Source organism: Phyllobates terribilis, unplaced genomic scaffold (assembly GCF_046119375.1).
Source record: "Phyllobates terribilis strain yellow unplaced genomic scaffold, ASM4611937v1 Scaffold_11__3_contigs__length_659146591, whole genome shotgun sequence".
NCBI classification, from domain to species: Eukaryota; Metazoa; Chordata; class Amphibia; order Anura; family Dendrobatidae; genus Phyllobates; species Phyllobates terribilis.
This window is the reverse complement of record NW_027362771.1, coordinates 473,261,814-473,286,770: the sequence shown is the minus strand read 5'-3', so window position 1 is coordinate 473,286,770 and position 24,957 is coordinate 473,261,814. Positions and strand designations below refer to the sequence as shown.

Below are 24,957 nucleotides of genomic sequence, written 5' to 3'. Positions count from 1 at the left end.
GGGCATATTATAACCTAGGCCAATTTATACCCCCTCATGCCAGATTATAGCCCCCTTGATATCAGCAGCGTTGAGTGATATACACAAGAATTACTTAATTTTAAAACATGTTATTGAGGGTTTAGGTTTGTCAGGTAAGTTATGTGAGAAAATAAGTGACTTCAATCTTAACGTTCTAAACACAAACTATTATTACTTGAACCAGAAAAACTTCAATAAAATTATTAGACTTCCAAAAGATACAATGTGGTAAAAAATCCTACCGCACTCCTCAGTAGTTAAGGTACCGTCTCACATAACGACGCACCAGCGATCCCGACAACGATGTGACCTGGCCTGGATCGCTGGTGCGTCGCTAAGTGATCGCTTGTGAGCTGTCAAACAGGCAGGCTCACCAGCGATCAGGGGAGCAGCGACATCCTGGAAAGAATCTTTCCACGATGTCCAGCCCTTGGTTACCAGCCTGCTGCTGAAGCAGGAGCAGGCTGGTAACCATGATAAACAGCGGGTTACTAGGGGCACACGCGCACTTAGTAACCCGCTGTTTATCATGGTTACCACTCTGCTACGGTGAGCGGGAGATTACCGCTCACCGTAGCAGGCTGGTAACCATGATAAACAGCAGGTTACTAGGGGCATACGCGCACCTAGTAACCCGGTTTTTAGGCAAGACTGTGAGTGAGCCGATTCCCTTGGCTGAGAAGCAACCCCACACATGAATGGTTTCAGGATGCTATACAGTTGGCATGAGACAAGACTGGTGGTAGCGCTCACCTCTTCTTCTCCGAATAAGCTGTTTTCCAGATGTCCCAAAAAATCGAAAAGGGGATTCATCAGAGAAAATGACTTTGCCCCAGTCCTGTACCTTTTGCAGAATATCAGTCGGTCCCTGATGTTTTTTCTGGAGAGAAGTGGCTTCTTTGCTGCCCTCCTTGAAACCAGCCCTTGCTCAAAGAGTCTCCGCCTCACAGTGCGTGCAGAAGCACTCACACCAGCCTGCTGCCATTCCTGAGCAAGCTCGGCACTGCTGGTAGTCCGATCCCGCAGCTGAAACAGTTTTAAGATACGGTCCTGGCGCTTGCTGGTCTTTCTTGGGCGCCCTGGAGCCTTTTTGACAACAATGGAAGCTCTCTCCTTGAAGTTCTTGATGATGCGATAGATTGCTGACTGAGGTGCAATCTTTGTAGCTGCGATACTCTTCCCTGTTAGGCCATTTTTGTGCAGTGCAATGATGGCTGCACGTGTTTCTTTAGAGATAACCATGGTTAACTGAAGAGAAACAATGATACCAAGAACCAGCCTCCTTTTAAAGTGTCCAGTGATGTCATTCTTACTTAATCATGACTGATTGATCGCCAGCCCTGTCCTCATCAACACCCACACCTGTGTTAATAAATCAATCACTAAAACTATGTTAGCTGCTCCTTTTAAGGCAGGACTGCAATGATGTTGAAATGTGTTTTGGGGGTTAAAGTTCATTTTCTGGGCAAATATTGACTTTGCAAGTACAGTAATTGCTGTTAAGCTGATCACTCTTTGACATTCAGGAGTATATGCAAATTGCCATTACAAAAAATGAAGCAGTAAACTTTGGAAAAATTACTATTTGTTTCATTCTCAATACTTTTGGCAATGACTGTACAGAACAGAATGAATAGGAGCTGATCTGCAGTACCCGGCAGTGACCACTAAACTAAAGTGGAATTTCGCTCCATACACTGTTTACTGCTGGAGCAGATGGCAGTTGATCATGGGGTGCTGGAAGTCCGAACTCCACAGACCTGATATTAATGATGTCATCAATGTCAGAGTAGTGGAAAATCCATTTAAGGGCTCGTTCTCATCTGCGTATAAATCGAACAAGTGCAATCCGATAAAAAAAATCGGATTGCACTCTGACTAATGTTATTCAATGTGAGTTCATCTGTGAGTTTTTTCTCAGCTCGGATCGGACTGAGAAAAAAAATCGCAGCATGCTGTGAATGTCCGCGTATATCAGACGCAATTCGCCATTGCAAGTCAATGGGTGTGAGAAAAAAAAAAATCGTACGGCACACGGACCATTCATGTGAAGTTTGATTTTTACGCATACATCTCAAAGGAATTTTCATCAGTAAATTCATAGCCTGAACCGTCAGAATAGAATAGATAGATAAAATTATGTCAGTGATATATATCACTAGTGTAGTGCGTGTGTAGTTTTCTGTAATTGTATTTAGCTTTTCTTTTGTTAGTAAATGGGTAAAAGAGGGTAATTGTTGGGGAGTGCATTTTACAATTAAAGGACTTTTCTGTGTGTGTGTGTCTATTTCTTTTGATTACGAGGTTAGTAATGGGGATGTCTAACAGACACCTCTCCATTACTAACCCCTGGTCTTGATTTCAGCGGACATTACACAGCTGATATCAAGCCCAAAACCATCACACCAATTGCCACAGTACCAGGGCAATCGGGGAGAGCCGAGGCTAAGCGCCAGAATTGGCGCATCTAATGAATGCACCATTTCTGGGACGGCTGAGGGCTGCTCTTATTAGGCTGGGAAGGGGCCAATATCCATGGACCTTCCCAGCCCACTAATATCAGCCTGTAGCTGTCTGCTTAGCCTTTGCTGATTATTAAAAATAAGGGGGACCCCACGTCATTTTTTGGGGGTCCCACCTTTTTATTAACCAATAAAGGGTAAGCAGACAGCTATGAGCAGATATTAATAGGCTGGGAAGCTCCATATTTATTGGCCCCTTCCTAGACTACCAAGACCAGCTCACAGCTATCTGCTTTCCCTTAGCTTGTTATTAAAAATAAGGGTGACCCCATGCATTTTTTTTCATTTTTTTTTATTTATTAGCTAAATACAAGTACAGAAAACTACACACACAAAGCACTGATTATATATTTCACTGACATCTATCTATCTCTGTATATAATATTGCTTTATTAGTTTGAAAACTACCTTTAAATGACAGAGAATTACAGTATGTAAAAGCTGATGTTAAAAACGCATTGCATACGGATTGCATACACGTGATACAGATGCTAGTTGAGACAAATCGCATTGTACTAGCATGACACTCATCCTACTTTTCTGGATCAACATTGGAGTGATTTTTTTTAAGCAGATAAGAGTGAGCCCTAACTCAGAGATGCACACTGCTAAGCTATGTTCACACAGTGGTTTTTTGCAGTTTTTTTCCCCACATATAAAATGTAAAGCGTTGTCAGGAAGTGTTTTTTTTATTCATTATAACTGAATGGGTAAATAAAACTCAACAAAACCATAACAGAATTGTCATGCAGCAGTTTCCAAAAAACGCACTGCAGCTCAAATAACAAGGGGGGAAAAAAGCACCATTGAATGAGATTTTAGAAATCTCATTAATTTTGCTGCTACTGTAAAATGCTGCTTTTTTTTCCATGAAAAAATGCTGCTAAAATGCAGCATGTGAACATACCCTTAGGCTAGGTTCCCACGATGAGTATTTTGTGCGTTTTTGATGCTGCAGAAAATCTGCAGTATCTCTGTACCATTTAGCTTACAGTTTGCATTTTTACATTGTCTTTTTCAGTGCATTTTTTTACATGCTTTTTTTGTCTCTTTTTTTATGTCATGTTTTAAATAAAACTGCATTGTTTTGGATTCTGCATATTTAGCTTTGATAAAACTTTATTAATAATGTCATGAGTAGATTACATGCATTTTTACCTGCAGATGTTCTTCATTCAGGTATATAGGGAAAATCTGTAAATAGAACGCACATTTACCGAAATAGAAACTTTCAAATTTCAAAATCGCTCCACAGGTTAGTTTCCGCAGCGTAAAAGAAAAAGCACAGTGGGCATGAGATTTAAAGAAATCCCATACAATTTCCTGAAATTGTATTACGCTATTTTTTGCACAGTGAAAATTCACCAAGTATACATCGTGGGAACTTAGCCTTCGGGTGTGTTCACACTGAGTTTCTTGAGGAGTTTTATAGAGCAAAAAGGTTATATTCCCATAATGAGTATTTTTTAGTTCTTGATCTAGATTTTCTGCTGCATTTCTGAACTTGTTAGGTAAGTTAGGTTACTCGTGTCTTTTTCATTGAGCTTTTGAATGCTTTCTATTTTGCATTTTTATTGCATTTTTGACGCTGCACCTTTTGTCTCTTTTTAGTATGTCATGTTTTAAAGCGAACTTGTCACCAGGTTTGACCGATATGAGATTCGGCCAGAACCTTTCAGCCATCATATACAGCATTGAATAATACTGTATATAAACCCCCGATCCGACCTGCAAGACAAGAAAAAGCTTTTATTATACTCACCTGGGGGAGAGGCCTGGTCCGAGGTGCGTCACTCATCTTGGTCCGGTGCCTCCCTTCTTCTTGCGATGCCGTCCTCCATCTTGCTTCGTGTGGATGACGTGTTCTGTACGTCATCCACTCAGTCCCCGAGGCATCACGCTCCTGCGCAGGCGTATTTCTCTGACCCAACGAAGGCAGAGCAAAGTACTGCAGCTTATAGGAGTCGGGAAAGGTTAAAGAGCCTCGGCGCATGTGCATTGCAGTACTTTACTCTGCAGAGAAGTCGCCTGCGCAGGAGCGCGATGCCTCGGACCGGACCGCCCCCCAGGTGAGTATAATAAAAGCTCTTTTTCTTGTCTTGCTGGTTGGATCGGGGGCATATATACAACATTATAGAATGCGGTATACGAGGGCTGAAAAGTGGCCAAATCTCATGTCGGTCAAACCTGGTGACAGGTTCCCTTTAAATAAACTGCTTTGTTTTTTATATTTCCTGGTGTTTGACTTTGACAAAACCTTTTGTTGCTCCAAGTAATGTGCGTATTACATACGTTTTTAGAATGCATGTGAATTTTTTTCCTGCAGATTTTTTGCACCTAATACAATTCTATGAGGAAAATACGCACATAAAACTCACCATACTCGCAAGGGAAATTGACATGTTGCAGATTTCAAACACACAACGCAGGTCAGTTTACTCTGAGAAAAAACAGACAGGATCATAGAATTTCTAGAAGTCCCATCCACTTTGCTACAACTGTAAGACGCTGCATTTTTTGCACAACGGAAACACACAGTGTCAAAAACTCATTCTGGGAACCTAACCAAACTCAGAGGAAACTTTCCAAATCCTCCTCATCAGCTCAGAACTCCTCAAAAACTTGTTTCTGCTCAGCGGTTATGTGCATAAGTTGTCTTTTTTTCTGAGTTTTCAGAGCAGAAACTAAGCAAAAACTCAATTTTTTTGAGGAGTTTTGTAGGTTGATTTGGAGAGTTTCTGCTCCAAAACCTCCTCGAAACACTCGTGTGCACATAGCCTTACAGTAAATTCTCATGGCGATATTTGGACGTGGGCGCAGCTGCCACTGAGTTTTCCCCGGCGAAACCACTTCAGGAAAACTCCAGCGGTCATTTTCCTGAGGCAGCATTGCCGTCGTTCTTGCGGCGAATTTCACCCTATACCTTAAGTATAGAAAGCGGGCGACTTCCGCTGGGTAGTCAAGAATGAGTGTGTCAATTCTTTTAACCATTTAAGGCAGGGGTGCACAACATTTTTTGGTCAAAGGCCTCATTGCCATGCTGAACCAATCCCAAGGGCCGCAAATTTTTTTAAAGGGGTACTTACATGAATATATCATGAGAACCACCATCAGTACATTAGTACATCACCAGATCCAAATTTTGAAGACTCAAATACATTTTAATATGGGAAGACAGAGTAGCGTCTCATGGATAGCTCCGTGGGGTTCATAACGTCGTTGGTGGGCTGCAATAGGCCTGCGGGTCGTATGTTGTGCAGGCCTGGCTTAGGGTTTCTAAACCCTGAAGCAGTTGAATGAAGTGACATAAGATGGAACGTGTGCACAGCACTGTTGTTTTGACATTGCGGTGTGATAAATTAATTTTATGGCGTGCTTGTGCAATACCCTTAGAGTGCCTTTTACCGTATTGTGACAAGTTCACAGCATTCTTCACTGCCCTTAACAATTTGGATTTGCAACACTTTAATATAATGAATTTTCCTGCTCCTTTTTCTTACCATGTGTATACTCAGTATGCGGAAGAGTGCAGGACACATGAAATTAATTGCTTTAAACGTAAATGGTACTTTTTAGCCACTTTAGCCATTCTGTCATTAGGCAGAAGATAAAACGGCAATTCTACATTTGTCAATTTTATTTTTATTGAAAAAGTCAGACTGTGAAATGATGTCTGCTTTGGCTTTTGGTACAGTTTGAGGCAGAAAATCTGATGTTCATGGTGAAAACATTCCATACTTGTAATGTACTGCACATAATCAATTCTAAACCCGCAACTATAAGTAAAACTGACAAACTACATGGACCAGTTGGTGTTTATTCCCATTCATTAGGTTATGTTCTTATAACCAAAGTACATGTCTATGGCTAGGTTGTGTTAGCAGTCTTTAAAGTGTAAATGCGCAGTCAGATGACCATATAAATCAGACTGAATTCGGAACACAGTGCATTGACTGGCTGTCGGCTCTCCTGAACAGACAGCTTCTTGTATTTCTAGGCAGCTGTCACTCTCGGGTCAGGAGAGCCGCTGGCCAGTCCGTGTACTGCATTCCAATCTCGGTCTGATGTATACGGCCATCTGACTGTGCCATAACTGTGATCATATATCAAACATTTCATAGTGCAGAAGTGTGCACAATGTTCACTTTTCCAGATGTATTGTAGGTCAAATTTTTCTTCTACATACACAAATCCTAAGATAGAAACAAATATACCCTGCTATAAGGAAGTACAAAGCAATAGCGCATATAAATAACGTAGGATACTTAGCAAGCACTGTAGGCAGGAGCCCCTGCCGCAGCCCACACTGTGCTCGCTGCTAAAGAAAATTAATATTCACGCCCGGACCATGGGAGTGGCGAGTAGTGAATATTCATGCTCTTTAATAGCGGGCACACGTGACCGTCAAGCCGCAGCAGGAGCCATGATTGCGGCTACGGTGTGGGTTCTATTAAGGAGAGTGAATAGTCACTGCTCCCTACTCCCATAGTCCGGGCGTGGGGAGCAGTGACTATTCCGGCAGATCATCTCACCATGTGAGGGCGCATGGCAGTGACGTCATGCGCGGATCACACAGTGAGATCAGTGCTGGCAGCAAAGCAGGACGCAGCGCTGGAGCAGAGGGAAAGAAGGTGAGTAGAATTGTTTATTTTTTTGTGTGCAGCTTAATGTGGATGGAGGTGCCAAGCATGCCAGGAAGAGGGATGAAGGGTGCCATGTATACCAGGATGAGGGGTGCCATGCATGCCAGCAAGAGGGATGAGGGGTGCCATGCATGCCAGGAAGAGAGATGAGGGGTACCATGCATGTCAGGAAGAGGGATGCCAAGCATACCAGGAAGAGGGATGAGGGGTGCCAAGCATACCAGGAAGAGGGATGAGGGGTGCCATGCATACCAGGAAGAGGGATGAGGGGTGCCATGCATACCAGGAAGAGGGATGAGGGGTGGCATGCATGCTAGGAAGAGGGATGAGGGGTGCCATGCATACCAGCATGAGGGGTGCCATGTATACCAGCATGAGGGGTGCCATGCATACCAGCATGAGTGGTGCCATGCATACCAGAATGAGGGGTGCCATGCATACCAGCATGAGGGATGCCATGCATACCAGGTTGAATGGTGCCTTGCATACCAGGATGGGGATCAGGGGGTGCCGTGCATACCAGGATGGGGATTGAGGGGTCATGCATACCAGGATGGGGATGAGGGGTGCCACGCATACCAGGATGGGGATGAGGGGTGCCACGCATACCAGGATGAGGGGTGCCATGCATACCAGGATGAGGGGTGCCACGCATACCAGGATGAGGATGAGGGGTGCCATGCATACCAGGATGGAAATGAGGGATGCCATGCATACCAGGATGGGGATGAGGGGTGCCATGCACACCAGGATGGGGATGAGGGATGCCATGCATACCAGGTTGGGGATGAGGGATGTCATGCATACCAGGATGGGGATGAGGGATGCCATACATACCAGGATGGGGATGAGGGGTGCCACGCATACCAGGATGGGGATGATGGGTGCCACGCATACCAGGATGGGGATGAGGAGTGCCACGCTTACCAGGATGGGGATGAGGGGTGTCACGCATACCAGGATGGGAATGAGGGATGCCATGCATACCAGGATGGGGATAAGAGGTGCCATGCATACCAGGATGGGGATGAGGGATGCCATGCATAACAGGGTGAGGGATGAGGGGTGCCATGCATACCAGGATGAGGGGTGCCATGCATACCAGGATGAGGGGTGCCATGCATACCAGGATGAGGGGTGCCACGCATACCAGGATGAGGATGAGGGGTGCCATGCATACCAGGATGGAAATGAGGGATGCCATGCATACCAGGATGGGGATGAGGGGTGCCATGCACACCAGGATGGGGATGAGGGGTGCCATGCACACCAGGATGGGGATGAGGGATGCCATGCATACCAGGTTGGGGATGAGGGATGTCATGCATACCAGGATGGGGATGAGGGAAGCCATGCATAACAGGGTGAGGGATGAGGGGTGCCATGCATACCAGGATGATGGGTGCCATGCATACCAGGATGATGGGTGCCATGCATACCAGGATGAGGGGTGCCATGCATACCAGGATGACGGGGCCATGCATACCAGGATGAGGGGTGCCTTGCATACCAGGAAGAGGGATGAGGGGTGCCAAGCATACCAGGAAGAGGGATGAGGGGTGCCATGCATAACAGGAAGAGGGATGAGGGGTGCCATGCATACCAGGAAGAGGGATGAGGGGTGGCATGCATGCTAGGAAGAGGGATGAGGGGTGCCATGCATACCAGCATGAGGGGTGCCATGTATACCAGCATGAGGGGTGCCATGCATACCAGCATGAGTGGTGCCATGCATACCAGAATGAGGGGTGCCATGCATACCAGCATGAGGGGTGCCATGCATACCAGGTTGAATGGTGCCTTGCATACCAGGATGGGGATCAGGGGGTGCCGTGCATACCAGGATGGGGATTGAGGGGTCATGCATACCAGGATGGGGATGAGGGGTGCCACGCATACCAGGATGGGGATGAGGGGTGCCACGCATACCAGGATGAGGGGTGCCATGCATACCAGGATGAGGGGTGCCATGCATACCAGGATGAGGGGTGCCACGCATACCAGGATGAGGATGAGGGGTGCCATGCATACCAGGATGGAAATGAGGGATGCCATGCATACCAGGATGGGGATGAGGGGTGCCATGCACACCAGGATGGGGATGAGGGATGCCATGCATACCAGGTTGGGGATGAGGGATGTCATGCATACCAGGATGGGGATGAGGGATGCCATACATACCAGGATGGGGATGAGGGGTGCCACGCATACCAGGATGGGGATGAGGGGTGCCACGCATACCAGGATGGGGATGAGGAGTGCCACGCTTACCAGGATGGGGATGAGGGGTGTCACGCATACCAGGATGGGAATGAGGGATGCCATGCATACCAGGATGGGGATAAGAGGTGCCATGCATACCAGGATGGGGATGAGGGATGCCATGCATAACAGGGTGAGGGATGAGGGGTGCCATGCATACCAGGATGAGGGGTGCCATGCATACCAGGATGAGGGGTGCCATGCATACCAGGATGAGGGGTGCCATGCATGCCAGCAAGAGGGATGAGGGGTGCCATGCATGCCAGGAAGAGAGATGAGGGGTGCCATGCATGTCAGGAAGAGGGATGCCAAGCATACCAGGAAGAGGGATGAGGGGTGCCAAGCATACCAGGAAGAGGGATGAGGGGTGCCATGCATAACAGGAAGAGGGATGAGGGGTGCCATGCATACCAGGAAGAGGGATGAGGGGTGGCATGCATGCTAGGAAGAGGGATGAGGGGTGCCATGCATACCAGCATGAGGGGTGCCATGTATACCAGCATGAGGGGTGCCATGCATACCAGCATGAGTGGTGCCATGCATACCAGAATGAGGGGTGCCATGCATACCAGCATGAGGGGTGCCATGCATACCAGGTTGAATGGTGCCTTGCATACCAGGATGGGGATCAGGGGGTGCCGTGCATACCAGGATGGGGATTGAGGGGTCATGCATACCAGGATGGGGATGAGGGGTGCCACGCATACCAGGATGGGGATGAGGGGTGCCACGCATACCAGGATGAGGGGTGCCATGCATACCAGGATGAGGGGTGCCATGCATACCAGGATGAGGGGTGCCACGCATACCAGGATGAGGATGAGGGGTGCCATGCATACCAGGATGGAAATGAGGGATGCCATGCATACCAGGATGGGGATGAGGGGTGCCATGCACACCAGGATGGGGATGAGGGATGCCATGCATACCAGGTTGGGGATGAGGGATGTCATGCATACCAGGATGGGGATGAGGGATGCCATACATACCAGGATGGGGATGAGGGGTGCCACGCATACCAGGATGGGGATGAGGGGTGCCACGCATACCAGGATGGGGATGAGGAGTGCCACGCTTACCAGGATGGGGATGAGGGGTGTCACGCATACCAGGATGGGAATGAGGGATGCCATGCATACCAGGATGGGGATAAGAGGTGCCATGCATACCAGGATGGGGATGAGGGATGCCATGCATAACAGGGTGAGGGATGAGGGGTGCCATGCATACCAGGATGAGGGGTGCCATGCATACCAGGATGAGGGGTGCCATGCATACCAGGATGAGGGGTGCCACGCATACCAGGATGAGGATGAGGGGTGCCATGCATACCAGGATGGAAATGAGGGATGCCATGCATACCAGGATGGGGATGAGGGGTGCCATGCACACCAGGATGGGGATGAGGGGTGCCATGCACACCAGGTTGGGGATGAGGGATGCCATGCATACCAGGTTGGGGATGAGGGATGTCATGCATACCAGGATGGGGATGAGGGATGCCATGCATAACAGGGTGAGGGATGAGGGGTGCCATGCATACCAGGATGATGGGTGCCATGCATACCAGGATGATGGGTGCCATGCATACCAGGATGAGGGGTGCCATGCATACCAGGATGACGGGGCCATGCATACCAGGATGAGGGGTGCCTTGCATACCAGGATGGGGATTGAGGTGCCATGCATACCAGGATGGGGATGAGGGATGCCATGCATACCAGGGTGGGGATGAGGGATGCCATGCACACCAGGATGGGGATGAGGGGTGCCACGCATACGAGGATGGGGATGAGGGGTGCCACGCATACCAGGATGGGGATGAGGGATGCCATGCATACCAGGATGGGGATGAGGGCCAGGTTTAATAGGAAGGGCGGGCCATATATACCAGGATGAGGGATATTAATAGAATTAGGGGAAATTACCCCTATAACAGTGTCAGCAGCAGACCACCTCCCCCTTAACAGTGCATCATGATTCATGACCACATTTTTTACTTACATTTTTTTTTCTATTTTCCTCCTCTAAAACCTAGGTTCGTCTTATGGTCCGGTGAGTCTCACAGTCCGAAAAATACAGTATATCAGTAAGCAGTGCAACTTATTAATGTAAGCACATTTAGGGATAACTGTTGCGCACTTGAGGCTAAATTAGCATTGCACGACTTTCTATATTTATGTTTGGCCAGAACATGTTAATATTGTGCAGTTGATATTTTTTTAACTTTATGGAAAACTGCAAAAAATTAATTTAAACCAGTAGGATCCAAGTATGTGCAAATGTGTGTATACGTTGGGAGATTTTTCCTCTGTACTCTACCTCTCACCACAGTTTATGCTTTGATCTACACATGATGTAAAATACTGGGAAGTCATTGCCAGAACTAGAGATGTATCTACGTCCAACAGCAGAGAAGAAGACAATAGAAAAGGACAGAAAGGAGGCAATCTATTCTGCTTTTGCAATTGCCCAAAAGCTGAGACTCACTAATGATAGGGTGTGACCCTATGATACAGCTATACTATTGTGACGCCCTGCTGTGCATGGAACCATTTCAGGTTTTCTCCACAAGAGGCCCTCACAGCATACACACACCTCCACCTTCCACCTCAGACCACAAGAGGGAGCCCAGATAGCCCAGGGAGCCCAGATAGGGATATAAATAGGGAAGGTGGAGTGATTCAGCAGTTCCTGCTCAGACACAGAAGGAGTCAGTCTGTGAGTTAGTTCTCCTCAGGAAGTGAGTGGAGACAGAACAGTCTGGAGTCCACAGCCAGCTCCTCCATTTTCTGGAGTTTCCCACCACTGGCCGCCATCTTTCCGGTCGCCGCGCGGGAAGAAAAGGGGCGTAACCGCTGGAAGCGCGCGAAGTCGAGGACACGCCCCACGCACTGACGCAGCGTCAGGTCCTGGCAGGAATCCCCAGCGAACACTCTGACGTGGAACGTAAGCGACGCAAGGTCCTACCAGAAGACCGTCACCTGCGGAGCTGCGGCCTACAGAAGGAAGGTAGGCCACGGTTCACTAGGGGGGGACACCAAGATGTTACAGCAACAACCCGACGTCGCGGCCCAGGCTGACAGCCCCGATGATGCGGCCGCCGCCGCGCAAGACGGAGCGGCCGCTGCATCACCAGGGCCTGTAGCCTCTATCGTACCATTGACTTTACCATACATGCCTGGAGCAAAGTGGCTACCCCAGTACAGCGGCAAGCCAGACACCCTGTCTGGATTCAAGCGCAAAATATGCAGCATCCTGGACATGTATTCTATGACGGCCAAACAAAGAGCTGCAGTTGTTGTGGGACAATTGACTGGTGCTGCGGAGAGAGAAGTAGAGACTTGGTCGGCCGCAGACCAGGAATCAGTGTCCGCAATTTTCAAAAAGTTACAGACTACCTTTGAGGACCGCACTGAGACAGACCTCCGGATGAGGTTCTACCAATGCTCTCAGAAACCGGAGGACAGCGTTCGGGACTATGCCTGCCGTTTATAAGGGGCCCTGCGAGCTCTAAAACAGGTTAGTCCAATTAGCATAAGTAATGAGAGTAAAATGCTAAAAGAACAATTTCTCCGGGGGCTGAGGTCCCAAGCAGAGAGCAGGACTGTGCGTTGGTGGTCCTTGGATCATCCAGATGCTACCTTTGACACCCTTAAGGATATGGCTATAAAGGGACTTCAACCCCTGGAGATGGCAGATACTGCAATCCAACTTTACCAGGGTGGTGCCACTCCAACGCCAGCAGCACCCACCTTTTCCCCGCTGGCTGCTGAAGCCAAAGTGCAGGCAGCGCCCCCTATTGAGCTGGACTGTCTGCGCTCAGAAGTGCGCCAGCTGACCAAAAACCTGGCCACTGTGATGAGTGCCCTGCAGCTACGGACGGAGCAAGAGACGGAAGGAAAAATCCTGCTAGCCGACTGCCCTGAGGATGTCCTCTGGTTGAACCGGAGGAGAAGGAGGACGTCGCCACCCCGGAGGAGGACAACGCCGCCCCCAGGAAGGACCAACAACCAGCGCCATCCTCACCAAGAGTTCGTCTGCCACCGCTGCCAGAAGGCAGGTCACACAGTGCACCAGTGTCCTTTAAACAAGCAAACCCTGGGTCCGAGGGCCAACACCCAGGAATAGACTCAGCAGGCCCCTCAGACTGGCACCGCAGGTTCGTGGGAGGAAGACCTTTCCTATCCATCATACTGGACGGCATTGTGATACCTGCCCTGCTGGACACCAAATCCCAGGTAACAATCATACCTGATGTCCTCTATAGCAAATACTGGTCCATGGACAGTCTCCAACCCCCAAACCCAGACTTTTCAGTATATGCCTCTAACGGCTTCCCTCTTGACCTACTTGGGGTTAAGAATGTAGCAGTAAAAGTGGGGAGAGTGGAGTTAAAGGACCAGGGACTCATTGTAGTGAAGACTGTCAATGAGGAAAATGGACTGAATGTGGTACTAGGCACTAACATTGTTGGTAACTGTTTGGAGGAGGTTGTGTTTTTACTCCAACAGCTCGCTGACGTTCCCAGACCAGGGCAGAAGAGAGTGATCCAGAAGGAGATCCGAGCCCTGATGTACCAGCAGCAAGTGAAGCTGACCGGTGGGGAGATTGGAAGCGTGCGGGTAACAGACCCGATACCCATTGTGATTCCCCCAATGAGCGAAATGCTTATCTGGTGTAGAGCAGCAATAGGTCTTAAAGGACAGAGCTACCAGGCGGTAGGAGAACCCCTTAGCTCAGAGCACAGACCTACACTCTTAACTGCCAGGGGGGTAGTAGATGTACACAATGGGAGGGTGCCCGTCCGTCTTCTCAACTATGGGGAAGACGAGGTCAGACTACCACGTTATGCCACTGTTGCCAAACTGTACACTGTAAATAATAACTCTATTCACACGGCGGAGTCCTTAACCTCCCCAGACCAAGTGGAGGATAATGACCCTACAACACAGGTGGAGGATTGGTGTCAACAGCTCCACGTTGGGACAGACACCACTCCTACCCACCAGAAACAGGGAGTACACCGGGTGGTTCAGGAATACGCGCAGGTATTCAGCAAACACCCACTTGACTTTGGGAGGATTAAGGGGGTACAACATCACATCCCCACAGGCAACCATCCCCCCATCAAGGAACGGTACAGGCCTATACCTTCAGCACACTACCAGAAAGCCAAGGAGATGTTGCATGACATGAAGAAGGCAGGGGTAGTAAGGAATAGTTGTAGTCCCTGGGCAGCTCCCCTAGTTCTAGTCAGGAAAAAGGATGGAAGCATGAGAATGTGTGTAGATTACAGACAAGTAAATCACATTACACATAAAGATGCATACCCTTTACCCCGTATTGATGAATCCCTGGCTGCCTTGAAGTCTGCAAATTACTTTTCCACCCTTGACCTCACTAGTGGGTACTGCCAAGTAGCTGTGGCTGAGGAGGATCGGGAGAAGATGGCCTTCACCTCCCCGATGGGACTCTGCGAGTTCAACAGTATGCCGTTTGGACTCTGCAATGCCCCCGGAAAGTTCCAGAGATTGATGGAGTGCTGCCTGGGACACCGCAACTTTGAGACTGTATTACTATACCAGGATGACGTGATTGTGTACTCCAAAACGTATGAGGACCACTTGAAGCACCTGGCGGAGGTATTTGAGTCACTGTCCCGGTATGGCATGAAGTTGAAGCCCTCAAAGTGCAACCTGCTCAAGAAAAAGGTACAGTACCTGGGGCACATTGTTAGTCCAGAGGGAGTAGCACCAGACCCGGAGAAGGTCACTGCCATCCAGAAATGGCCGGAGCCGAAGAACCTCAAGGAGGTTCGTCAGTTCCTGGGACTAGTAGGATACTACCGGAGGTTTGTAAAAGATTACACGAAGAAAGCAGCGCCTCTGCAAGACCTCCTGGTAGGACAGTCCCCCAAGGGCAGAAATCCCCCATTCCACTGGGGTAAAGAACAGGCTGAATCATTTAAAGAAATGAAGGAGATCCTGACAGGTGATGAGATCTTAGCCTACCCTGACTACAGCCAACCGTTCCTGCTGTATACTGATGCCAGCAATGAAGGGCTGGGCGCTGTCCTAAGTCAGAAGCAGAATGGCCAGGAGAAAGTCATCGCGTATGCAAGCAGGAAGCTCTGCCCGACTGAGAGGAACCCAGAGACTATAGCAGCTTTAAGTTAGAGTTCCTGGCCTTGGTCTGGGCCATCACAGAAAGGTTCAAGCACTACCTAGCCTCTAGCAAGTTCACTGCCTACGCTGACAATAACCCCTTAACTCATCTTGAAACAGCCAAGCTGGGAGCCATGGAACAACGATGGATGGCTCGGCTGTCAAACTACCAGTTCACAATTAAGTACCGGGCGGGCCGCAAGAACGCCAACGCCGATGCCCTGTCCAGGATGCCTCACCAGTCAGACACAGAAGAAGAAGTGTATGACCTGGAGGAGATTGAGCTACCTGCCTTTCATCGGAATGGGATGATCCACGAGCAACGAGCCTCCAGGAGGCAGCGTGGTAAGACGTTAAACCCTTTGCCTCACCACAGCTGAAAGGAGACCCAGGACAGTGACCCGGTTGTCAGCCGTATCAAGGAGCTGATAACCCAAGAAGGAAGCGTCTCTGCAGGCAAAGCAGCTGTGGAACAAGAGAAGCCGGCTGTTTATCTACCGTGAGAAGCTGTGCCGGAGGTACGTCAATCCGAAAACCCATAAGATGGTGTGGCAGATAGTGGTCCCTAAGACGGACATCCAGATGGTGTTGGAGGCCTACCACGATCAGGCGGGGCACTTTGGCTGGAAAAAGCTAGAGACCCTGTTGAAGTGTCGATTCTACTGGGTAGGAATGCGCAGCTCCATTGAGAGGTGGTGCAGAGACTGTGGACCCTGTAGCATCAGAAGAAAAGACTATAGCAGCCAGAAGGCACCCCTGCAACCCATCAAATCGACTCGACCCCTGGAGATCGTGGCCCTGTTGTCACCTGAAGTTGTCACCCAGCCGGTCAGGATATACCTATGCCCTGACCATGGTGGATCACTACTCCAGGTTCCTGGTGGTCGCCCCTGTCAAAGACCTGACATCAGAGACAGCAGCGAAGACGTTCCAAGCATACTTCTGCAGACCCCATGGATACCCTGAGCAGGTACTGACTGACCAAGGCCCTGCCTTTGAGGCTGAATTGTTCAAAGAGTTCTGCCATCTGTACGGGTGTAAAAAGATCAGGACTACACCGTACCACCCCCAAACTAACGGTCTCTGTGAAAAGATGAATAACAACATCATCGATCTACTGAAGACCATACCATTAGAAGAGAGAAACCAGTGGCCAGACCTACTACCTGACCTAGTAGACCTGTACAATCATATACCAGTAAGTTCCACCAACTGCACTCCGGCATATCTAATGCGGGCAAGACCTGGGAAGTTGCCCATGGACCTGGAGCTTGTTGTTGTAGAACCTGAAGCTGATGTGACCACTGAGGACTGGGACACGACCAGACAGGAGCAGTACAGAAGAGTACAAGCCTGTGTCGAAGACAGTCTCACTCGGGTGAGGGATAAACAAGAAGCACAATACAACAGAAGTGCACCAGCGGAGGAACCACAAGTTCGATGACCAGTGGGAGAGAGAACCCTACACTGTGTTGAATTCAAGGTTTGACAACAGGAAGACGTGTCTGATCAGCAAAGATAGAGGAAGAACAACTGCAACAGTATCTAGGGACCACCTGAAGTTGTGTCCAGATCGGCTGAAACCCCAAGAAGAAGTGCCTCTCATTTTCCCGGAGGAACCTGATGAAGCAGTAATACATACTGATTTAGGAGACTTCCCGGCAGACTGGCCTCAAATCGGAGGAGTAGTCATAATTCCAGTACTCCAATTCTTCCAACAGCCAGAAGACCCTCCACAGCAAGTTGAACCTGTAAGTGCTGCAGAAGAGCCTAGTGTCGCAGAAGAGCCTGCTCAGGAAGAATCCCCGGAAGAAGGGTCCCCGGCAGAAACAGAGCAAGAAGGCCCAGCCAATGGTGAACTTGCCAGCCCAGTAGCGAGGTTAAGTCAGTTTTTCAATACCATCGCTAGTAGAACTAACAGGGTAGCTGAGAGAAACACTGACACTACACAGACCACCGCACTACGCAGATCTACACGTAGCACGAAAGGTCAACTCCCTGTCAGGTACACTAAGTAAAATAGTTAAACCCCGACAGGTGTAGATAGTTACCCCTGGGGTATGGTATTGTATTGTATTGCATAATACTGTATATTATTGCATTATCCTGTGTATGTATTGCTATGTATTTATTGCCTTTACATGCCTTTAACTTATATTTTGTCCCTCTAATGGACAATCTAAGTGAAACGGACACTTTACTTATTTGCTTCCCATTACCCACTTGGGTATCTAAGAACTCTGTGGCTGAGGACTATGTGCAGCCCAAAGACTTTATTTGTACATATTTGCACTCCCTGAGTGCCCCTTTGAGCAACCTCTCCGGAAGAGACTTGGACTTTCTGGTTGCTCATTGCCTACTGTTTATTGAAATATATATGTATATTTATCCATGTTCTGGTTATGCAACATTCAAGTGTCCTAACCTCCCATAAAGGGAAGCTTGTTATTGTTGTTGTTACAAAATGTGCTTCAGCCCGGGAGTGCTGAGTTCAACTAAGGGGGAATGTGACGCCCTGCTGTGCATGGAGCCACAGATCCTGGAGGGGTGCATTTCAGGTTTTCTCCACAAGAGGCCCTCACAGCATACACACACCTCCACCTTCCAACTCAGACCACCAGAGGGAGCCCGGATAGGGATATAAATAGGGAAGGTGGAGAGATTCAGCAGTTCCTGCTCATACACAGAAGGAGTCAGTCTGTGAGTTAGTTCTCCTCAGGAAGTGAGTGGAGACAGAACAGTCTGGAGTCCACAGCAAGCTCCTGCAGAGTGAGACACAGAGAAACAGGTCAGTCTGCAGTGGAGCTCAGTCAGACTCAAGCAGCTCGAGTTAAGTGAGCTAGGAGCGTTGCTGACGCTCAGAGAGCAGCAGAAGAGGCAGCCAGCTAACTGCCAGTGTGTATAGCCTAGTGAGGGCCCGTGTAGGCCGAAGGCTAGAGGAGTGAGTAGCATTGGGGGCAGAGGAGCTTTACCAGCTCACCCCAGAAACAATATACCGGACACCGGGTCCGAGTCTGCAGGGATTCTTTACACCCAGCAAAAGACAACCAGAACCCCTGGTGAACTACATGTCCCAGGAATACCAAACGCTGACTGTTATACCAGGGTCAGGAGTTACCGAGGCCCCATATACCAGGGAATGTGTACTCCAACAGAAGGCCCTACCACAGGATCAGCCGGTGCAGAACAGAGACTAAGTTAGGCCTAGCTCCAGGCAGGCCAGAAACTAACACTAAGCGGCGAAGAAACAGGAGGCCCTACACCTGCTCACTGGGGAGAGTCCTGCAGTGCACCCCTCACCCTACAGTGCTCTAGACGGTACCTGCATTTCCACTAGTAAAAGGTACAGAAGCAAACAGTGTGTGTGTGTCCCCTGTTCTTCCTTGGACTCGGCTGGGTCACCGCCATATCGTGCACCTCGTCAAACATCACTGCCCTGAGGCCTAGCTCCACCTGTGGGGAGCTACACCATCAAAGCTGCCGTAACACCGGCCTCAGTGGACTGCCGCAGCGCTGGTGATCTTCACCAGACACCACAGGCGGCGTCACGAACTTTGACATTTCATTTTCCCCTTTTTAAGAGAGACCGCAGGATACGGGCCCAGGAGCTGACCACCGCGACATCCCCCAAGACCAGGCATTAAGGCCTGGGCGCCGAGTAGTCCCCATCCCCTGGGCTCCACACTATCGGACCATAAGTCACAGCATTTTAGTTTATATCCTGTATTGAGCTACAGGTTAGTAAATAATTAAATTATCCCAGCACTACAGATTAAATGGCTAATAAAATAATAGGTGGAAGCCTATGGGATGTGAGACTTAGTTGATAAAGGAGACATGAGACTTAGATAAGAAAGGAGATGTTTTCACAAATAAACTCCACCTATTCATAATAAAAGCAAATGGGACGATAACATCCTGTGAAGTCGTAACTGACACATAACCTTATATAACTCTGTAGCAATCTTCAAGGGCTATTACATAATGGCTTTCTGCCAGATACACTGACTCTTAAGTATTATATTTCTTGACATGTTTTCATTCTCTGAATAGCTCCTGCCACAAACAGAAGCATTTTGCAGCTAGTGAATCTCAACCACAGCAATATCAAATTCCCTCTGGTTGTTGCCTATTGTTTGTCCATAAACAAAAGGCTGCCGGCGGTCATAAAGCAGTGAGCGTATAGCTTTCATTTAAGCCTGCCTGATATGCATTAGCCTGTAAGTAACAATTATATCTAAACACCAGCAGTTATACTAAATGGAGAAGAGATGATGTGGGGGCTTTATTTCAAAACCAAACTGGGCCACCGTTTATAGTGCAAGGCTTTGTACCCCCAAAATAGGTCCGGTTCCCTTCTGCACTCCTTCCATGATCATGTGTCTGGCAAAATTCTGTGCTAGACTTATACAGCTGTATGCCATGGATAACAATCATAAAAACTATGCACTGGAAGATATGCTAAATATATAGGCTAAACATATGTGAAAAAGTCATTTTCTGATACAAGTTTGAATAATAGTAGTCTATGGGCACATTTGCAGATTCATCACTAACCGCACATTCAGCATCTCCCATTCCCATATGACCTCCTCACCCCGCCCTCTCTCTGTTGGTGTCCCCCAAGGCTCTAGTACTGGGACCCCTACATTTCTCCATCTATACCTTTGGCCTGGGACAACTCACAAAGTGTCATGGCTTCCAGTACCACCTATATGTTGATGAAACTCATATCTACCTCTCTGGAACAGACATCACCTCTCTGCTGTCCAGAATCTCAGAGTGTCTATCAACCATATCCTTTTCCTTCTCCTCTCATTTTCTAAAGCTCAATGTGGACAAAACTGAACTCATTATCTTTCCTCCATCTCGCCTAACCCCCCTACCCAATTTATCTATCACAATAAATTATAGCACGATTTCCCCTGTACCGGAAGGCTGCTGCCTCGTAGAGACTAGTGATGAGCGAGCACTAAAATGCTCGGGTGCTCGAGGCTCGGGTCGAGCACATTGGAATACTCGGGTGCTCGACCGAAACTCGAGCATTTTTCTGGCGGTCCCCCCCCCCCCGGCGGTCTGCAGAAGGTCAAAAATTGCCCAAATCGATGGGAACAGTGCTCAATTAAACGTCAGGCAGGCAGAATATATAGGCAGACAGGCAGGCAGGGTATATAAGAGGGTGCATGAAAAACATAGCAGGGCACTCAGAACACACTAGTACCCTCCCATTTTCATGCACCCGTCTCTTTAAAAAAGTCGGCCGGCAATTCATCAGCGGCATACATCGGAACCCGACAATTTAGAACAGAAAGAATACAGCATCACACATAGAAACATGTCAGTCACATATATAAGAAGTACAGTGATAGTGTTGGTTACTGTACTTGTCATTTAGTGTTAAAATAAAGGATTTATTTAAAAAAAAAATTGGCGTGGGGTTCCCCGTGATTTTAGTTTCTAGCGGAGGTTAAGCAGACGGCTGGGGCAGATTTTTGAAGCCTGGGAAGGGGGTAATATCCACGGAGCTTACCAGGCTACTAATATCAGCCCCAGCTGAATACCTAGCCTTTACTAGCTATTAAAATGGGGGACCCAAAAAAAAATGACGTGGGGTCCCCCCAATTTTAATAGCTAGCAAAGGCTAGGCAGACAGCTGGGGGCTGATATTAATAGCCCAGGAAGGGTGCCATGAATATTGGCCCCCTCCCAGGCTAGAAACACCATCCCTCAGCCGCCCCAGAAATGGCGCACCCATAGGATGCGCCAATTCTGGCACTTAGCCTCGCTCTTCCCACTGCCTTGTAGCGGTGGCCGTGGGGTAATAGGGTTGGGGTTGATGTCAGCTTATAATGCCAGCTGACATCAAGCCCAGGTTAGTAATGGAGAGGCGTCTATAAGACACCCCCATTACTAACTCCATAGTGAAAGTTAAAAAAAACACAAACACCTAGAATGAAGTCCTTTAATTGAAATAAAGACACATTCCTTTAATGTTCTAAATTAAACTCTACTTACCGTATCGCCCATTCCAGATGAAGCCAACGATCTCCTGCAATAAAAGTAAAATAATTAACCAACCTCATCCTTACCTTTCCATGGTTCCCAGGACGGCTCCAGCTCTGCTACACTCACATGACAGGCTGGATTGCAGCAGAACGCTGACACTGAGGAGCTTCTCAGTGTCTGTGGCATGACAAGCTGGATGGCAGCGTTCTGCTGCGATCCAGCCTGTCATGTCAATGTAGCAGAGCTGAAGCCGTCCTGGGAACCATGGAAAGGTAAGGATGAGGTTGGTTAATTATTTTACTTTTATTGCAGGAGATCGTTGGCTTCAGCTGGAATGGGCGATACGGTAAGCCTGGGAGGGGGCCAATATTCATGGCACCCTTCCTGGGCTATTAATATCAGCCCCCAGCTGTCTGCCTAGTCTGTGCTGGCTATTAAAATAGGGGGGACCCTACGTCATTTTTTTTTGTGTCCCCCATTTTAATAGCTAGTAAAGGCTAGGTATTCAGCTGGGGGCTGACATTAGTAGCCTGGGAAGCTCCATGGGTATTACCCCCTTCCCAGGCTTCAAACATCTGCCCCAGCCGTCTGCTTAACCTCCGCTAGAGACTAAAATTATGGGGAACCCCACGCCAATTTTTTTTTTAATAAAGCCTTTATTTTAACACTAAATGACAAGTACAGTAACCAACACTGTCACTGTACTTATTATATATGTGACTGACATGTTTCTATCTATCTAATCTATGTGTGATGCTCTATTCTTTCTGTTCTAAATTGTCGGGTACCAGTATATGCCACTGATGAATTGCCGGCTTTTCATGTTTCACTGTGAGAACTGTTCCCATCGATTTGGGCAATCACTGTAATGCCACAACCACCATGGCTGTGACATTACAGTGAGTGGCAGACAATCCCTGCATGATTGGTGCTCTAAATAGCGCCAAACATGCAGGACGGGGACCTGAGCTCCCGTCCGAGCATCGCGCAAGTACTCAGCGAGCTCCGAGTACCGAGCAGTGGCGAGCATGCTCGCTCATCACTAGTAGAGACCCTCAACTATGCCCTGTCGTTCAAACCACACATCCAAGCTCTCACCACTTTCAACAAAAAAATATTTCCAGAATCCGCTGTTTCCTCAACCCCGAATCTACTAAAATGCTAGTGCATGCCCTCATCATCTCCCAACTCGACTACTGCAATATCCTCCTCTGTGGCCTGTCTGCTAATAGTCTCACACCTCTTCAGTCCGTCCTTAACTCTGCTGTCCGACTAATCCACCTCTCCTCGCTATTCCTCCTCTTCTCCCCTCTGCAAATTCCTTCATTGGCTCCCAATTCTCCAACATATCCAGTTCAAACTGCTAACGTTGACCTACAAAGCTGTCCATAATCTGTCTCCACCATATATCTCCAAACACCTTCCCACATGTAATTTCAGGTTCTCCAGCTATTGACTGGGGACATTTTCTGAAGAGCGAGCACTTCCCTAAGTGCACTCCCAGAAAACCTGCAAATCGTGCGCAGGTCCTGGAAGGAAGAAGTCGCAGCGTGGAGCGGAACAGTGCAGCGTTGTGGTGAGCACATCGGTGTCCCTGCCAGGAGGAGGAAGGAGGATCGTGCAGGGACGCAGGCGCTGACATTACAAGGCCATTGTCACGCCAGCGTACATTCTCTCATCTGAGAGAATCTATCCGAATATGCTAATCACACTCTGATCACACTCTAATCAGAGTTTGAACAGAGTGTGATCACACTGTGATCCGATTCTCTCAGATGAGCAGAAGATGGAAAAAATAATTTCTCCATCTTCTCCATTCTGTCAGTCAAAATTGAACTGCACTCATGTCATCTGAGTCCAGACTGATGTTTTCCATGGACTCACTGACTTGCATGACCGAGTGCAATCCGAATATCAGATCAAACTTGGGCATGCTGCGATTTTTTCCTTGGACCGGCTTGGTCCGAGGAAATAGTCGAAAATGTGCATGGCCCCATGGAAAAACATTGTTTAAATGATATCCAATGTTTTGTCGGATCGCACTTAGACCAAAAATATGGTCATGTGCATGTACCCTTATATAGCACCATTAATTCCACAGCGTCTTACAGAAATCATCATCATCACTGTTCCCAAAGGAGATCACAATCTAAATTCCCTGTTATTATGTCTTTGCCATAAATATGTAAAAAAAAAAAAAAAGTATGAATATTTTTACTAACATTTTCAGGTTTACAAAAATATATAAAGTGTATGTTCAAAGGAAACAGAACAATAAGTGGTTAATTTAACTGAAAAAAAACATTCAATATAAAAACCTTTTTGGTATAAATGAATGTAGCAATATTAATTGCTGTACAATATATTAATGGACAATAAAGTAAACTTTCAAAATGGCGTTAACTGAGCGCCAAAAACAATAATAGCCTATGTTTCTTTCTATGCCCCTTCAAGTAAAGTATAGTGATTGTAGAGGATCTCATCTTCATGGTGCGTGGCTTTATATAGTAGACATATCATGGACTGGAAAGCTAAGGTAAGGATATGTTATCGGGGGATCTCCCATCAACAACCTTTTTTGAAACCATGTGGTTGATATAACTTTTTATCTGGTGTAAATGCTGCTGTTCTCCTGAATATGGCGTTTAATTTATGCGCCTCTCTGTTCCTTAGATATTGCCCCCCTTCTCTGTAGATAAATCTAATCTTTTTAGCTAAGTGGTGAGGTCCTCCACTCATCTTTATGGGCATCTTCTTTAGGACCGCAGGGACAAAAGATAGACTATGCCAGATTCAGGATAACAGCAGCTTTTAAAAATATACAGTACAGACCAAAAGTTTGGACACACCTTCTCATTTAAAGATTTTTCTGTATTTTCATGACTATGAAAATTGTACATTCACACTGAAGGCATCAAAACTATGAATTAACACATGTGGAATTATATACTTAACAAAAAAGTGTGAAACAACTGAAAATATGTCTTATATTCTAGGTTCTTCAAAGTAGCCACCTTTTGCTTTGATGACTGCTTTGCACACTCTTGGCATTTTCTACATGAGCTTCAAGTGGAAGTCACCGGAAATGGTCTGTACTGTATATATTTATGGAAAGTGACAGGTCCTCTTCAAGTACTTCAGTAGATTTACAAAGGTCGCCTCATGCAGTGATTTCAGATGATCCCCCCAACCACCCTTCTCCTTATCGTGTTCTATAATGACTCAGATATTGTAATCATATAATGCCTAAATAATACAGCCATATAGTACCCAAATAACAGTTACAAGGTGCCTAAAACCATTGCCCAATCAGGCTTCGTAGCTGCCCCTCTATAG

At 47.6% G+C, this 24,957-nt stretch overlaps 1 protein-coding gene across 8 annotated transcripts in view; it reads right to left on the bottom strand.

Annotated features, from left to right (window-relative positions):
- CERS3 (ceramide synthase 3) overlaps positions 1 to 24,957 on the bottom strand; it is a 282,807-nt gene that overhangs the window by 102,719 nt on the left and 155,131 nt on the right. The window contains exon 2 of one of the 8 annotated variants that reach the window (XM_073653359.1): positions 4,922 to 4,983. The exons of 6 other annotated variants lie outside the window; for them this stretch is intronic. Coding sequence is in view for 1 of the 2 variants with exons in the window: in XM_073653357.1 (XP_073509458.1) it covers positions 3,702 to 3,718 (17 nt within the window). In the remaining variant the exon portion in view is untranslated. Of the gene's footprint in view, positions 1 to 3,701; positions 3,740 to 4,921; positions 4,984 to 24,957 lie in introns of those variants that run through there. One more of the 8 variants, XM_073653357.1, reaches the window with a different exon arrangement.